We start from the raw sequence: 16,853 nt of genomic DNA, 5'->3' as shown, positions 1-16,853 counted from the left end.
TTTATAGGTCCTTTTCCTCTTTTGGGTTTATCCTGATTTTTTTATACTCCTATCGCAAAAATTTAAATCCTTTGTGTGCACTGGTAATTGTCTAACTTCAAATGTCTTTAAAGCACTTTTCCAACCAGGAATGGTCCTCAAAGTTGTGGTGTGTATGAGGAATCAGATTTTACACCACATCTAGTTTGCATAAATCAAGATGAAGTCCAGCAAGTAAAACTTCTGCTTTGCACGAGGTAAGTCAGGTTCCTAGTACATTTTGTGAACAAATCAAGTAGTACAGGAAAAACGTGTATCATATACAACAGGTATTTCAAGTTTGTTAATCTTGCCAGCATCTAATCTCTATCCAGAGTCTGTTATTAAAGTAATTAGCAACAGGATTTTAAAATAATGATATACAACAATATTCAGTTTCTGACATAGGTCTCTTTATAGCTTCTGATATTTGTCATTAATTTCTTCCCAAATTGCTGCAAAGACTATTGTTTTTTATTGATCTGGTTCTTTTAATTATGTAGAAGCTAATAAGGACAGGATTTAAAGTTGCAATTATCTTTGTTGCCAAACTTCCTTGCACATGAGAGGCTCTGTGGCGTAAGAGCTAACTATGCTTGCGACTGAAGACTGAAAACTTGGCTATCCAGGGAAGAGATGTGGACTAGGAAAATGCAATCAGAGACTCTAAGGAAGCACACTTCAAAAGCATTCTTTAGTAACTGCTCTGTAACAGTAATCTTATGACTTACTTGCAGGAGCAGTATTTCAAGATCCATGTATTTCCTCCTTGCCACTTCCCAAAGCCAGCAGGTGGCTATATCATACTAATGCTTTGAGTGCTTTCAAAAACCAATGGTTCTACATCACTGCATATTGCTGCTATTGGAAGTAATGTTGAAATACAGAGAACTTTTACACCCTGGGTATTAGGAGGTGAATACAAGATGGGAAGATAAAATAATAAATCTGTTGCAAAACCTGTACTTCCAGTGGAGGGCAGAAGCTTTCAAAGTGACAAAAGTAATCCTGGAGAAGCTACCTGCAGTCTCACTTAGACTCGAATAGAAATAGCATAGGTCTCCTGAGATCTTCTTTTGCTATGCTTAGTTTCTTTTTGAAGAGACTAAAGAAAAGAAAACTATTTTCCCATAACTCTCTGGTTGTCTTTATTTCCAGTCTGCTCCTGAAGTAATACTGAAGTTACTCCAGATGTTACATGACTGTGGCCTGTGAGCAGTGGCTGTACACTCACTGTGAGTGCTATGTACACTGGCAGCCTCCCACAGCCAGGCAGAAATATCTGTGTATTTTCCTGACTCTGGTCTGAGCATCAGGTACAACTCTGACTTTCACAATTAATTTTGAATTACACTGCTGCTATCTAGTTGTTACTCTGGACTGAAACCACTGTAATTTTACCATTTTTCTATACTCTCAACATGGCAGAAAAATGTTATTTTATGACCTCAATGTTTCAGACATATTTTGATTTGTTAAGCATTTCTCAGGAGCCTTTATGTTAATGCACTGATTTTGGTCACATCATACAGAGAACTTTTTACAGGCGAAACTAGACTTTGATTTTTTTATACATAATTAATTTGATAATATTCTTGAACAAACCTGGAATTGGTATCAAAAGATTTACTCCATATTACACTGATAAAGTACAGCCCACAAAATGATGATGTCTCCAAAACCTGAAGAACAACCATGTGGAAAAGATAACTCATCTTCCACTGCTCATCTACATTAATTTTCTTGAAAGTGAGTCAGCTAGCCACTGCATAAGCATATTATGGTATTTCCTTAGTTGTTGCTAGAAAAATAAAAATAAATTAACAATAGCTTCTGGATCCTTAGAATTATGTGTATTTAACTTTTAGATCAATGTTTTCTTAGGCTTCTCTGTTCAGAAATTAGTGAGCTAATACGGGATGAAGTATCACATTCTTTTCACCTTTGCAGTTAAATGCATCCTTCAGCTTCAGAATCAAGGTGAGAACATACTTACGTCACTTTGAAGCAACAAAGCTACTCGCATTCCCTCTTACCTGCAAACCAAAAAAATAAGGAAAGTTACTTACAACTCTAATTTTTTATTTCATGAACATTGTGCCTGAAATCTCTGCAATTCAGTATGAAAAAAATGTGAGGAGGTGGCATGTGCAAGTATTTAATGGGCTTTTTAAGCCTGTAACAGCTTTAGTTTGATTTACTGATCCCAAACGTCTGACAGCTTCACAAGTTCATCAAACTGATCATTTTTTTTCCCAGTACTGGGAAATCTTGTTAGGTAAAAAAGAGTCAATTTGTACTACACTCTCCTCAATCCCCAGAAGAGCTACTGTACAACCAAAAGAAAAGGATTTCAGACAGTGTACTGACTGACTTTGCATGTGCTGTGGTTTAAGCTCAGCCCACAACTAAGTACCATGCAGTTACTCATTTACACCCCACCCCTCAATTAATGGGATGAGGAGGAAAATCATCACAAGGTAAAACCAGTCAGCTGAGATAAGAACAGTTTAATAATTGAAATAAAGTAAAAATAAATAAATAAATTATAGTAATTAAAAGGGAGAAAACAGAGAGAGAAAGGAATGCTGGAGAAATGATGCTTGAGAGGGACTCTTCATTAGGGACTGTAGTGATAGAACAAGGGGTAATGGGTTAAAACTTAAACAGGGGAAGTTTAGATTGGATATAAGGAAGAAATTCTTTCCTGTTAGGGTGGCGAGGCACAGGAATGGGTTGCCCAGATAAGTTGTGAATGCTCCATCCCTTGGTGGTGTTCAAGGCCAGGTTGGACAGAGCCTTGCATGATATGGTTTAGTGTGAGGTGTCCCTGCCCATGGCAGGGGGGCTGGAACTAGACAGTCTTAAGGTCCTTTCCAACCCTAAAAAAAAAAAAAAATTAAAAAAAAAAAATAATAAAACCCAAGAAAGACATGTGATGCACAATACAGCTGCTCACCACACAACTGTATTGTGCATCACAACTGAACAATGCCCAGCCTATCCCCAAGCAGCGACCCATGACTCCTGGCCAACTCCCTTCAGCCTGTATACTAAACGTGACATGCTGTGGTATGGAATACCCCTTTGGCTAGTTTGGGTCAAGTATCCTGTCTGCCTCCTCCCAGCTTCTTCTGCTCCTGGCAGACCATAAGACTGAAAATTCCTTGATCAGGGTAAGCATTACTTAGTAACAACTAAAACATCGGTGTGTTATCAACATTGTTCTCAGACTGAAGCCAAAACTGTACCAGATATTGGGAAGAAATTAACTCTACGCCAACTGAACCCAGGACAACATTGCATGGAACAAATTCTGAAAATTGATGGTACAGTTTTGATTAACACAGCCATAATTTCAAGCTGATTCACTTCATAATGAGCACTATCTGTAACAGAACACTGTGGTATAAGCTACTTCAGCAACTCTCCTCACAGTGAACACATCTTATTAACCCTCTCTTTTATTTACAGACAATACATATCCAGGATTTAATTCAAACTCCTAAAAGTCTACATAAATTTGGGCTTTGGTTGCTTGAAAGATAGTCTTTCTCCCCCTAGGATTCAGGAAATTGAGATTACCCAATGTATCCAAGCCCTCTTTTACAAGAAACAGACATCCATGATGCTGGATGATGCCGGCAAGCTTTAAGAGGTCTGTTCACTTTTACAGTAGTTCACCATTATTCTGTGATGAGCGTCGATTACGAATTAGGGTGAGAATGGGGTTTTTCTACTTGAATTTGGCAATATTCTGAGTACAACAGCCCTTTTCTAGTGTCTTTGGGAAGGAGGCAGATACAGTAAAGGCACATAGAAATAACTCCAGGAAAGTAAAATCCTTTCATTTATATTTCATGTTACCCTCCTCTAAAATTAGGCATCTAATTTAAGTAGATGATAAAGCTTTAGTGAATTCCATAAATTCAGTATCAGACAATTAGTCAAACCAGGGAGGCTCAGAAAGACACTGGTAACATTCAAAAAGGTTATAAAATAGCCTAAATACTATTTTTAAAAGTATATAAAAACACAGTATCTGGAAAATTCTTTAGGGGCTAGAAGTGCATGATGGGTTTTATGGCAAGTATTCTTGAGGGTTCTTTTACCTTTTAATTCCTGACTGTTCATCCTTCACCATTATAATTTCACGTTATTAAATACAACAAATAAAAAAATCAGAAGACATTTACATTCCATTGTCTTCTATTTCAGCTACGTGATTGCAGTCTGGAATTCATGAAGCCATACAGCTTTTTTATGTAATTATATCAGAGCTTCAGAATCAAGTTACATATTCTGCCAACACTGGAAATAGCAATAAATTTAAATGCCAGAGAGAAGGCACTCATGCCAATTGTGGCGAATAGTATTCAGTGAAACAACAGCATCAGAACACATTTCCTAAGATGTGCATGTGTCATTAAATGAGAAAGGCTAATATGAAGCTCCTCCATGTTATTAAAGAAAAAATAGATGGGAAAATATTTATTTTGTCTTTGACTAGGATAGACTAGAAAAGAAACCCTCATTCCATTCAAACCAAAAGAATACACATATCTTACTGGATCTACAACTTAATTAAACACATCTTAAGTGGATACTGAAGCATAGGCAATGTTATCCTGTTGAATCAACCATTTGGCTGAGTTTTATCCAGTCATCTCTCCAGTTCACTACGAACATGAATTAGACCTGCACAAATCAAATGAACCACACCAGCAGGAAGCCTGAATATAATTGACATCTTTGCATTGCCTATAGTCTCCTATGTTTGTGCAATTTGATTAGTTTCTCTCCCTCCTTTTCACCAGCAGAGCGCACTGGTGCCTGTAAAGTTCTGTCAATGCATGCTCATGGTTTGTTGGCCTGGGCTTGGGTGAAAGAGAATTCCTGGCACGAATTCCTGCAAATACACTGATATAAATTATCTTTTAAATGACATCAGACCAGCCCAGCATGGAGGTTTTTATAAAATGCAAAGTTATGCGTTATGAAAAAAAGCTGTCAAACAGAGAAAAAGGTGTTTACTCTACTTCCTGGTAATCAAGCTGGATACAGGTCAAATAATCTGGTTACACAGCCTGTTTGGTGTGCACTGTAGGTGTGATGTTCAGTTGCTCTTGGTGTTAACAAAATCTCAAGGACAGTTGTGACAGAGCAATTGAGGTTTTAATTCTGGGAATAGAAATTGCAATTGTGAGAACGCTTCCAGAGTCAAAGTGACCACAAGTATTTTTGGGTTTGTTCATTTGGATCTCCAAAGAACTCCCACCCAAATGAAACATTCCTCCCTGCCTCACAATTAATCAGCCAAGAAATTGAAAAGATGCAGGCAAATTCAATTACTTCAGCACAATCACACTGCTATTACAGCATAATTTGTATTCAGTCACCGGGTGCCTTAGAGATATCACTGTGGTCTGTTAGTAATTTGAGGACTGGGCTGTTTTGAACTTTGAAGGTTCTGGTCTTTGTTAAGACAATCTTCATAGGTATGTCAAATACTGGCAGTTCCAACCTCAATTAAACGGTCAGAGACAGATAACAGTAAGAAAAAATGCAAGACATCCACCATTCATAGCGTTATTTGAAGTGCCCTACAAAGAAAATAAAATCTCATGCAGAGTAAGAGACTTAATGTACTTCTTGAGAATTTCTTCCAAAGCTGATTCACATAAGGTCACATTACCCCATTTAGCTTCAGAAAATGGGATTGACTCAATTTTCCTTTCGGAGGCGGTCTTCCAGTTGAGAAACTAGTGATGTAATATACTTAACTGATACACATTTAAAAAGTTTATGCCTTCAAAAGAGGAGCTAACTTAAAATACAAGTAAATAAAAAAAAAAGTTTAATTCATTTCATTAAGAATCGCCACCACTGTCAGATCTCTTGCCTGAATAAATTTTTGGCATTGGGTTTTTGTTTGGTTTGTTGTTTTTTTTTCCTCTACAGTTTAATGAACTTATTCATTTTGCAGTCACCAAACAGCCTTTCCTTACAGGAAAACACAAGAGGAAATCCAATGTGTATAATGAAAACAGGGAGATATTTTCCCATAAAATCAAATTTTCAAATTTCAATACCTGATTTTTGCTATGGCACTGCCTATTAAACTGGTGGATTTTTTTTAATTAAAGAAAAAAAAAATCACTTCTGTCTAGCCCTATGCTAGCAGAGAAACCAGAAGGTGGATTGCAGAAGGAAAGATTTATAACTAACTGGATGGATCAGTATCGTTAATAACATATTCCCTTCAGACCTCTTTTATGATTTCAAACCACAGATTTTCATGCAGAACCATGAAGCTTTGGATAAGTAAGCAAGGTGCATAATTTCAAAATCTGTATGACAACATGCTTGAGAAGATAAAAACATCATTATTTTTAAAATCTAGGCTTTTTTCAAATGTGGAAAAAATCTATCATGTCAAATAATCATGTCTGTACAAGAAACATTACATCAATATATTTAGAATTAGCACTACTGTGGATTCTGGAACAACTTAGTACCTGTAACCTAAAGAACATACTTACTGTGTGCTACTCCACATTGAGAAGCTGTTGTCTCTAAGACATTAGGAGGTGACTTCCTCAGCTACAGTGAAAGGTGCAGTATGACATAATTATCATTGATGTCCAACCAGCACTGACATTTTTTCACAGATACTCTTCTCTTCCTGACACTCTAGTGTTGGGCCACCTACTTGAGGCACCTGCTAAGCCCTTCCCTCTGGTGGGTTACGAAATGTCTGAGCTCAATTGACTGTTACCTCTTTTTCCACCTGCAAATTGTGTGCAAGTAGGATATAAAGACCTTGGAGTGGAATTTCCAGACATTCGGTTGTTTGGCTGAAGTGTCAGTTAAGACCAATCTACGAAAGTCCGTAAGTCCCTGCCATGCCCACCAGGCACGGGCAGAGCACTCATGTATGGCATACATGGTCTGTGCAAGAGAAACATCTGGAAAAAGGAAAACTGAAAAAAAAACAACCAAACCCCACATTGCTCCACTTCCACATTCTCGTCATCCCTACTCTCTATTTAGACTGCGACCTTTCCCATGAAGAGACTGTCACCTGAGTCTTATGTATGTGCAGGGACTCCATTATTCACAGCTACCACCATGCTGCAGTCCTCTTCGCAGCACCAGCCTAGGTCGTTTCTCTACGTGGGATACAATGCGGTCCTGCAAAGACGAGTTTTAAGAGAGGAGGCTGAAAACAAACAAAACACACAACGAGATTTTATTGTACTTCCAGACGAAGGTCTGTGAAAAGCAGAGGCTTTTCGTTTGCCCGAGAAGGCAAGGCGGACACTGTGCTCCCCTGAGGCCACAGGGTGGAGAAGCTCCCGAGAGCACTCTAAACCCTGACTCACCTTCGCGGAGACTGCCGCGTCCCATCCTTACACACCATGGAGGGTGCTGGGTGGTGCTGGGTTAGGTACACCTGCGTGCTGACAGCGGGAATACTGGGTGTCTAATACAGTTCCAGAATTCAGAAATAGGACGTGATTTATCCTTAAAAAACACGGAGTTAGCCGTGGCAAGGCTAATGGGTTGATCACATTTTAAAGGCAGAGAATAAAACAACAGCGTCCAAGGCACTGTTCAACACGCACGGCGGAGGCTGTTATTCCTGTTAGTGGGTGTGTGTTGCCGAGGCTGCAAACTCGGCACGGCTCTGGGGAGCACTGGGGAAGAAGCGCCAGGCCGGGCAGAAAAGCCGCAGACAGAGCGGCGGGGGGGGGGGAGCAGCGGAAGACCGTGGAACCCCAGCACAGGGACCGACCGCGGGATACGAGAGAGGCGGACACACGCCTACGGCCGGCGCCCGGAAAAGGGAAGCAGAAGCTACCGACGCCACGCGCGGTGGCGCTCCCGCGGCAGGAGGAGATGCCCCGGGACGGGCCTCCCCGCTGCTCCCGCCTCCCGCGGGAGAGGAACGGAACGGGGCGGGGCGGGGCGGGGAGGGGCGGTCGGGCTCGCCATGGTGCTGGTGGTAGTGATGGGCGTGAGCGGCGCGGGGAAGTAGGTATCGGGCAGGCGGCGGAGGGGGGTGGTGCTGAGGCTCCGGCCTGTCCGTGCCGAGGTTTTGCGCTCGGCCCCGGGGGCAGCTCTGACCGAGTCTTTGTGCTTCCCCGCAGGACCACGGTTGGGTCGCGGCTGGCAGCGAAGGTACGGCGGCGCCACGCCGCCGGTGTGCGCCTCTGTCAGCGTCGCTCGAAGGGAAGCGCACACACCCGCCCTGTCTTTATCCCCTGCGCGGCTCGGCCCAGCTCGGTTCTGCTCGGTGGGACGCTGCCTCAGGCCGGGCTGGGCTCGCCCGCAGGTGGTGGTGTTGCGTGGCGGAAGTCGTCCCTTTTCCTGAGCACCATGACATAAGTGGTGATTCATGCCGTGGTGTAACAGGCCTGTAACTGCCAAGGTGTTATCTTTGTAAATCCTGGGTCCTTGTTAGCTCAGCTGGCTTGGCTGAATGATCCCTCTTTATGTTCTCGTAGCTGGGGTGGAAATTCTATGATGCAGACGATTATCATTCTACAGAGAATAAAAAGAAGATGGCAGAAGGGATAGCACTAAATGATGAGGTACGATGTACAAACCTTGAAAGAACCATCATCGGCATATTTACCTTTGCAACCTCAGGCACCTCACGTTAAATCAGGTTGTGCTTCATGTAGGCTTGGCTGGCTGTAAACACAAGCTGAGTTCGTATGTCTGCAGTTGGTGAGAGAGGGAGGCTTCTTGAGTTACAAAGTATTCTGCATCAAAAAGCTTGCAAAGTATTCTGCATCAAAAAGTCAGGGTGTGCTTGGTAGCTTGCCAGGAGTTTGCTGCTGGTACTGGATGTGTCAGAAATCTCTCCCTCTACATCAATATGCAGAACTGCAGCTTTAGGTTACGTTCTGTTTCCTTGAGTTAAATAGATGAAGACAGATATCTCTACTGAAGTACGTCATCAATTTCAGTTACTGCAGTGAGTACTCAACAGCCTTCTGTTTTACAAGCTGCTACTTGACATGTGCTTCCTTCCCTTCAGCCTGTTGTTCATCCTAAACGTGCAAAACTATCAAGTTTAGTTTTTCAATACTTAGGAATTCAGAGACTTGAGTAAATTAGAAAAGTTACGAGATGACACCTCTTGAACTTTCCTTGGGAAATGTCGGGAAACATAAAGCTGAATTAGGAAGTCCTGTAGAGCACTCTATAGGCTGAAAAAAAACCACTTCTGATTCTTGTTAAAAAAATCTAATCGTTCACTAGTGGTTAGAAGTACATATAAGCCAGTATCTTGTCTAAAGCAACATTGCACAGTTGAACTACTAATCCATAGGTGTATGGTGCCCAGCAAGAGGGAAACATGGCTTCTCAAACACTAGAGATGCAAAACTGGGAGGGCCACCTGGAATGCCAGTGGAGTTACTCTGTACTAACACGAAATGGTTGCATTTATTTGTCCATGTTACCACTTGTGCTCACCCAGCAGTAACAGCATTGAAAGATGAAATGGGAACAGTTGTTTAGTGCTCAGTAGGTATCACAGAAGTTTGGGGGACCTTAAAATTTAAAGCAAGATTATAATGAGAAGCTGATCAATCACTTGCATTGTGTTTGCGTAACTACTGAGCAAAAGTGTTGCAAAATTGTGGCTATGATTACATTTATTTGTCATTGCTGTTGACATAAAAATGGTAAGTGCTTGCAGGTAAGTAAATTTAGATCTCTCTGTTCCTGAAAACCTGAACTTTGATCCAAAGCATTATAAGGAAAAAGAACAATTTAGGCTGTACATTTGAATTGTGTAATAGAAGCAGGAAAGAAGTTGACTGTCCTTCAAAGGCTCACAAGGTGCATGCTGTACCTGAATACATATTACTTCCATCAGATACTTGTAGGTATCTGTAATATAAGAAGTACTATTCCACTAAATATACTCTATTGATAATATGCCTAGCAGTTCTCATTGGCCTTTAGGCAGTGGTAGCAAATCTACATTAGGAAGAAAAGAGAAACAAAATTTAACTTGCCATACAGTTTTAGGCTAATGTTTGTCTCGAGTCAGATGCTATAGGTGTGAGAAGCAATTGTTGCAAATCAATTTCATAAATAACTTCAAACCAATTTGTTTTCTTTCTAGGACAGGATTCCCTGGCTTTGTGCATTGCATGATATACTAAGGAGGTAAGAGAACATCTAGCTTTAAGGACATTGGGCTACAGGCAAAAAAAGTACCACAAGTATTCTTCCCCATTGCGTTCCAAAGCAGAAATGTGTGTAGTACTGTAAACACATTCTGCAGGTAGTAAGGCCATTCTATTTTCGGTAATCTTAAGATGTCATAGTAGTTTCTGAGGGTGGGATAATCCCTGAATAATAGTGTTGGAAAAATTGTTGCCAGTGATAGTGTTTTTTTCCACTGTATGTGAAAAATAATTTCAAGTATCCAGTTCAGTAGTAAGCCTGACATTAGATTCTTACAAAGGATCAGAATACACCAACAATGCCAGTAGGATAAAATTTTGTAAACTACTGTTATTTCAAATAAGATACTGTGTCAGATTTGTTTGACACCATCTGTCATAGGATCCTCATTGAGAAGCTGATGGAAATAAGGACTGGATGAGGATGAAAACTGAACAGTCAGGGCCAGAGGGTGGTGATCAGTGGCACAAAGTCTAGCTGGAGGCCAGTCACTTACAGTGTACCCCAGGGGTCCAACCCTTTTTAGCATCCTCATTAATGATGGGCGTGATGGGACAGAGCATTCCCTCAGCAAGTCTGCAGATGACACCAAACTGGGAGGAGTGGCTGATCCAGAGTGACCTTTGACAGGCTGTAGTTTGGAACCTTGTGCAGTCTAAGAAGTGCAAATTCCTGCCCCTGGGCACCAGTACAGACACTGGAGGGCACCTGGCTGGAAAGCCACTTTGCAGAAAAGGACCTGGGGGCACCATAGTGGCCATTCAAGCTGAAAATGAGCTAGCAGTGTGCTCCTTTGGCAAGGCAGGTCAGCACTACCCTGGGCTGCATTATGCAAAGTATTGCCAGCAGGTCAAGAGAGGTGAAACTTCCCCTTTCATCAGCAATGGTGAGGCCACACCTGGAGTGCTGTGTCTGTTTCTGGGCTCCTCATTGTAGTAAGAGATACAGGCATACTGGAGAGCATCCAACAAAGGGCCGTGTAGATCATGAACAGACTGGAGCATCTCCTGGATGGCGAAAGGCTGGGTGAGCAGATACTCTTCAGCCTGGCTTTACGCAGTGGCTGTTGCTTGTGCGCATCAGGTGAGTGTCCTGCATAAGAGCATGGGTTAACTCACTGAGAAATTTGGGTTGTTATGCTGGATCCATTGCTTTATGTTACGTGATGTCGTACTTGGCTGAACCCAGGACACCTGCTAGCCCAAGGCCACTGCCCAACTTCAGAAACTCGCAAAATCAAGTATACTTCAAAAGAACCTAATGCCAGTGTTTAATTACAAGTACTTCTAAGTAGCTGAGGCTGGCATTGCCTCACCTAGGTGGTAACAGTAGGTATTTTAAATTCTTGTTTCCCTGTGAACCAAAATACAATGATGTCGTGGTTTAAACCTTAGCCAGACAGCTTGTTCGCTCACTCCCAGTGAGTGGTGCTGGGCTGAGAGCAATCGAGGGCCCCCCTTCCCCGGGTCTCTCCCGTTCCCCGCTCCCGGAGGAACGGGGAGGAGGATCAAAAGAGTGCAACTCCCACGGGTTGAGACAAGAACAGTCCAGCAGCCAGTGTAGAACACAAATCACCACCGCTACCACCAGCGACAACAACGATAAGAGAAAATAACAAAGGAAGAGAATACAATGCCACTGGCCAAGAAACCAGTACAACCCAGAAGCCCGTGTCCTTCCAGGTAACTCCCAGTCACCCCCCACCCCAGCCATGACGTGCTGTGGTATGGAATACCTCCTTGGCTAGCCCGGGTCAGGCGCCCCGTCTCTGCTTCCTCACAGCTTCCCCTCCTCTCTGGCAGAGCATGAGCCTCACAAAGTCCTTGGTCAGGGTAAACATCACTTAGCAACAACCGAAAACATCGGTTTCACCAACATTGTTCCCAGGCTGGAAGTCAAAACACAGCACTGCACCAGCTACCACAAAGGAGAAACATGACTGCTACTGCTGAACCCAGGACAAATGAACATAACATGATTTTTATACAGGTTTATACCAAATTTTAACTTGATTACAGAATTTGGTTTTTTAGGCAGGCACTTGAGTCACTCTTCATAGAGACAGCTAGTTCTGGATTTGCTTTTCAGTGGAACAAACATACCCATGGTTTAGTGCTTGCTTTTAAGAAACTTTGCCAGCAAAAGGCACATATGCAAGGCATTAATTTACCTGCACCCAATCCCTTGTTTAACTTGAAGTGGGCATATATGCAGTGATGTCAATGAGCGTGGTTACAGGAAACATATTACAGTTAAATCTGAGAACAGGTTAAATCTGAAGACAGGTATTGGAAGTATACCTCCAGATGTGTGTAAGAGCAGAGCTCTATACTGTTTACCAGCCATTTACTCTCTGGACAGATTGTAATAGTTATTTTATAGAAAATGGATGGGAGTTTGCATTGATATTCAGTTGCTGCTCTTAATGAAGAAGGTCCCCAAGACTGAGGTTCTACCAGGGGGCTGGCGAGCCTGACCTAACTTTCAAATCAGGTCTTTACCTACACTGGAAATTCAGTTTCAATATCCTGACAAAGTTACATTAAAAGAATGCTACTAGTCCCGAGGCTGTCCTCTGCAAGGCTGCAGGGCTCATCTCCCTTGGTCAGCAGAACTAATGAGCTGTTTTGTTATACCACATGTGGATGTATTTATCTATTTTTTCTTTTTGATAGAGAACAGTTATCCAGACAAGATGCAGTTCTGGCCTGTTCTGCACTGAAGAAGATGTATAGGCATATATTGGTTAGTGGAGTATCTGCAATTGAAAGCAACCACCCAGAGCAACCAAGAGAAAACCCAGCACTGCGGATCCTCTTTGTTCATTTAGATGGTCCTGTAGACACCATTGCTGGCCGCCTGGAGAAACGGAGAGGACATTTTATGCCACCTGAACTTCTCAAGTCTCAGTTTGATACTCTGGAGCCTCTTCATCCACCAGAAAACTTCATCACTGTCAGTCTAGAAAAATCTCTCCCTGAAGTGGTGCTAGAGATTGAGCGTGCCATTTTTTCAGGATGAAGCTTTTCTGAAGGAGTTTTCTGAATTACAGGTGCAGAAATTCCCCTAAAGCTATGAAACCATATTTTAATTATTAAATTGATTATTGAATCAAAACAACAAATCTTTCCTGATACCTGCATGGATTACTGTATCAAGAACTGGTTTATTGCTGTTCATCACAGCTCCATAGAAGACATGTAAGATGAAATTTTCAAAACCGCAGCTCTAAGCCCTTTGCCATGTGAAGTTAAAACCCTCGTTTGAGGAAGAGCCTGCTTTTGAAAGTCTTGCCAAGGGTTGCACCTGATGATTTGTTTTCTTCATTTTGATTTTACTCCGTCAAACAGGGAGACGGGCACATCTGCTAGTAAGTGAGGAAATAATTTACGGTTTTGTTAGAAACAATGTGTTAATTTTTCTGCAAGAGACAGAAACATGCATGATGAAGTTCCATGCCAGACGCTACCTTTGTCTTACTGCCAGATTTTTGACAGGTGGTAGCTCCTCTGTGTGTGTCCTTGCTAACCTCACCAGGTCACCAGTGATGTCATCAGAGCTTTTGAGAACTTTTACTGTATGCATTTAACATCAAGCTGAACAAACGTGTGGAACAGGCAGTGGCAGTGAGGTGATACCCAAAATGTAATTATATGGGAAGCTTTAGAAATAAAGAGTAAGGAGCATCATACTGGATCTGAAGTTGCATCTTTCATGTACAAAGCATACCCATTGATGAAGTGCAGTAGTCAGTCAGCCAGTGATCTAAGATACTGTGATAGATATTTCCTTCTTTTAGAAAAGGTGATTTGGTCTTCCAGTGTTGGACCTTCTCCTTCATTTCCCTTTTCTGGTGTGCTTTAATTTTCCACGTCAGCGTGTGTCCAGTCGAATGTATACTTACAGACAGATGTTCATACAACTGCTTTAAATCTTAAGATTAAACTATTTCTAATAGACGTTCTCATTTTTTTTGTGATCAGAAGATTCCATATATCCAACCAGCTACATAACTCACAAAATACAAGATTAAAATCCTTTTTTACTACCAATGTATTTTTAACAAGTTCTTTATACCCTGTTACAATGGAGGTGTCTTTTTAATGTAACTTAATGAAAGCTGCAGAGGGTTTCAGTAAGAAGATTTGAGTCACATCTGGAGTCACCCTTACGTGCTGCTACAGATGGATTATTTTTAGTGCGTCATACGATTTATTTGTCATTTCTAGGATGATGGATGAACTCCTTTCAAAGCAAAGTTCATGTTTCAGAGCATGCTTGGTATAATTTTTACCTGAAAAACTAGTTGAAAAATGCCTTGGTTCTCATTATGTATGAGTAGTGAGGGCTTTGTGGTTTACCAAACTACCGTCCCTAGATCAGTGCAATAAACAGGAACTCTCTGGTAGAAAGTGGACATTTTTAGATACCAATTTGTGAAACACAGATATTAATGCATGCACAGAAATGGTCTGTCCCTGGTTGGTTGTGACCTGGAGAGAGAATACCAGGCAGCTACAGTTTCAGTCCACTGCCATACATACAGCAGCATTAAAAAAATACTTGTTCTCAGTTCCAAGTCTGTTCATTCTGAGAGCCAAGGTGCAAACTAAAGGCTCAGAGGCAAAGCTAAGTGCAAGAGACAGGTATGTCTGGCTAATTAACACCCTCCACTTTCAGAGGCTAAGCATCTCTTCAGACCGAGTGACTCGTTGGAACTATTGACAGTGTGATAGCTATGAACATCACAGTAATGGCACCCTCTTGTGGTACCTCTGTTTTAGTGAAGTCTTCATATTTTCATAATACACTCAGTTTTACAAACAAGGAGCTTTACTAATGTGCCCGTTATTAAATATGGATTTATACTCACTTATTTCAGACACAGTAAACTAGATGAGGACACTGTACAAGGATGGGAAAGCAGCTTTATCCTGTCATAGACAGACATTATCAGACCTTCAGATAAGTTTACTTTTTTTGAAAAGGGACATATTTTCAAGTGTGACTTCCAGGAAGGCTAGATTTATTTTCAGATCTGCTGGTCAGCGTTTATAGCACACTCACAAAGTGGCTGGCACCAACACAAAACTGTACTCGACACTTGAAACACTCTCTTAGAAAAGCCTGTGTAAGCACCTTGGATTTTTTGAAGTCTGTATAATCAGAGTAATATGTTCTCACAGGCAGTTCATGCTGCTTCAGATTAGGTTGGGATATTCCTCACTCTTTGCTCCCATGACAGGAATACTTCTTTCTCTTATCCTTTTAATATATTTGCCTTTTGCTTTCACTTAAAGCAAAACCAAGTATTTCCGCAGTTCAGATGATGCTGAAGGACAACAAAGTGGCCGTTTAAATTAACATGCCATTAATCTTGCATATGACAGGTGTAGTTTTCACTACTGCAGTGTAATACATTAATTTGTTATGTCCTAATTAGGTGGTTCTTGAAGGCTGTAATTCCCACCTACATCCTTCCTTTGAAGGAAGACACCTCTGTACCTTCACTAGTCTAACCTCCACATTGACTAGAAATTATCAAAACCTAAAGCTACTCCTATTTTGCAGAACTCCTTTCATGAGAACCTCCCTTTTTCCAGGAATGGGCAGCTGGCAGCATGTAGACGAACACAGTAAGATGTTAAACATCCACCAGTTCTTCTCAGCTTGGTGATCTGAAGATAAAGCCAAGCATCAGCATTTCCCTCCCAGAATCTTAGATGAAAAGGAAGCTTGCTTCTACCTTGCTCTAATCTCAGAGGGAGACAGATGCAGCCCAAAAAACTGAAACCTGCTCCTCTCAATAAACAAGTAGAAACCAATACGCCATTACTTTCTCTGGAAAGCGGAGGTGAAATCTTCAGGAGCACAACTTCTTAGAGATGCTTTTCCCTCTACATGCTTCCTGGTTTTTATTCAGAAAAAGAAGATTGCAAAACTCTGGGAAACTTTTCAGTAGCTGCACCTGATGTCCTGTTTTTGTTTTCACCAAAAGAGAACCAGGCTTGTGTAATTAGCTGGACAAACTGTTGCAGTTTACTATTTCTTAAACATTTGCCACAGTGCCAGATATCTAAACTTTACATGCTAATTCCACAGGGGCGGGCAGGAGTGTTCGGCTTATTTCCCCATTACAGGTTTCTGCTGGCCTTCTCACATGCAAGGAGTTATCCACAAGGCCTAGATCGCTGCTCACGTTCAGCTGGATATTGGCCAGCAATTGTATTGTTCATCACTTGTCTTTCTTGGTTTCTTTTCCTTTTAGTTCTATATTTTCTTCCCTTGTTATTTCCCTTTCCATTATTACTATTGGTGGTAGCAGTAGTGGTTTGTGCTGTACCTTAGTTACTGGACTGTTCTTATTGGAACTCATGGGAGCTACATTCTTTTGATTCTCCTCCCCATTCCTCTGGGAGAGGAGGGAGGAAGAAGACAGGGAGCAAGTGAGAAGCTGCATGGTTCCGAGTTACTGGCTGGGCTTAAACCATGACAGAGGGTGTTCACATGTACAGGGGAAAGAAAAGATCACAGACACAATCAGTCCATGTCCGTAAGTTTCATTTACCTGCCCTGACACAACCCTACATTTCTTTAACTTTTTTTGTTTGCTTTGAATGAAT

At 41.6% G+C, this 16,853-nt stretch overlaps 1 protein-coding gene across 2 annotated transcripts; it reads left to right on the top strand.

The window, feature by feature from the left end:
• The first annotated feature begins 7,906 nt into the window (after positions 1-7,906).
• On the top strand, positions 7,907-14,190 carry IDNK (IDNK gluconokinase). Of its 2 annotated transcripts, XM_062640735.1 has the most exons (5): positions 7,908-8,055; positions 8,172-8,202; positions 8,529-8,615; positions 10,166-10,209; positions 12,906-14,190. In XM_062640735.1, exons 1-5 carry the CDS (start codon positions 8,015-8,017, stop codon positions 13,249-13,251), a joined length of 549 nt encoding a protein of 182 aa, XP_062496719.1. In that variant the 5' UTR covers positions 7,908-8,014; the 3' UTR covers positions 13,252-14,190. The 2 variants fall into 2 exon arrangements, with proteins under 2 accessions (XP_062496726.1, XP_062496719.1); XM_062640742.1 differs by lacking the exon at positions 8,529-8,615 and having other exon boundaries at positions 7,907-8,055.
• Positions 14,191-16,853: the final 2,663 nt, after the last annotated feature.

This window comes from Pezoporus occidentalis, unplaced genomic scaffold (genome assembly GCF_034315485.1).
Source record: "Pezoporus occidentalis ecotype Australia unplaced genomic scaffold, CSIRO_AGI_Poc_V1 ctg117, whole genome shotgun sequence".
In the NCBI taxonomy this organism is placed as follows: domain Eukaryota; kingdom Metazoa; phylum Chordata; class Aves; order Psittaciformes; family Psittacidae; genus Pezoporus; species Pezoporus occidentalis.
The sequence above is the reverse complement of the archived record's forward strand: the minus strand, read 5'-3'. Positions and strand labels throughout refer to the sequence as shown.

Bases quoted from the DNA above. Each gene is read 5' to 3' on its own strand.
- IDNK (XM_062640735.1), top strand. From the start codon at position 8,015: ATGGTGCTGGTGGTAGTGATGGGCGTGAGCGGCGCGGGGAA. The intron at 8,056-8,171 runs GTAGGTATCGGG...GCTTCCCCGCAG, and splicing joins GGCGTGAGCGGCGCGGGGAA to GACCACGGTTGGGTCGCGGC. The intron at 8,203-8,528 runs GTACGGCGGCGC...ATGTTCTCGTAG, and splicing joins GGTCGCGGCTGGCAGCGAAG to CTGGGGTGGAAATTCTATGA.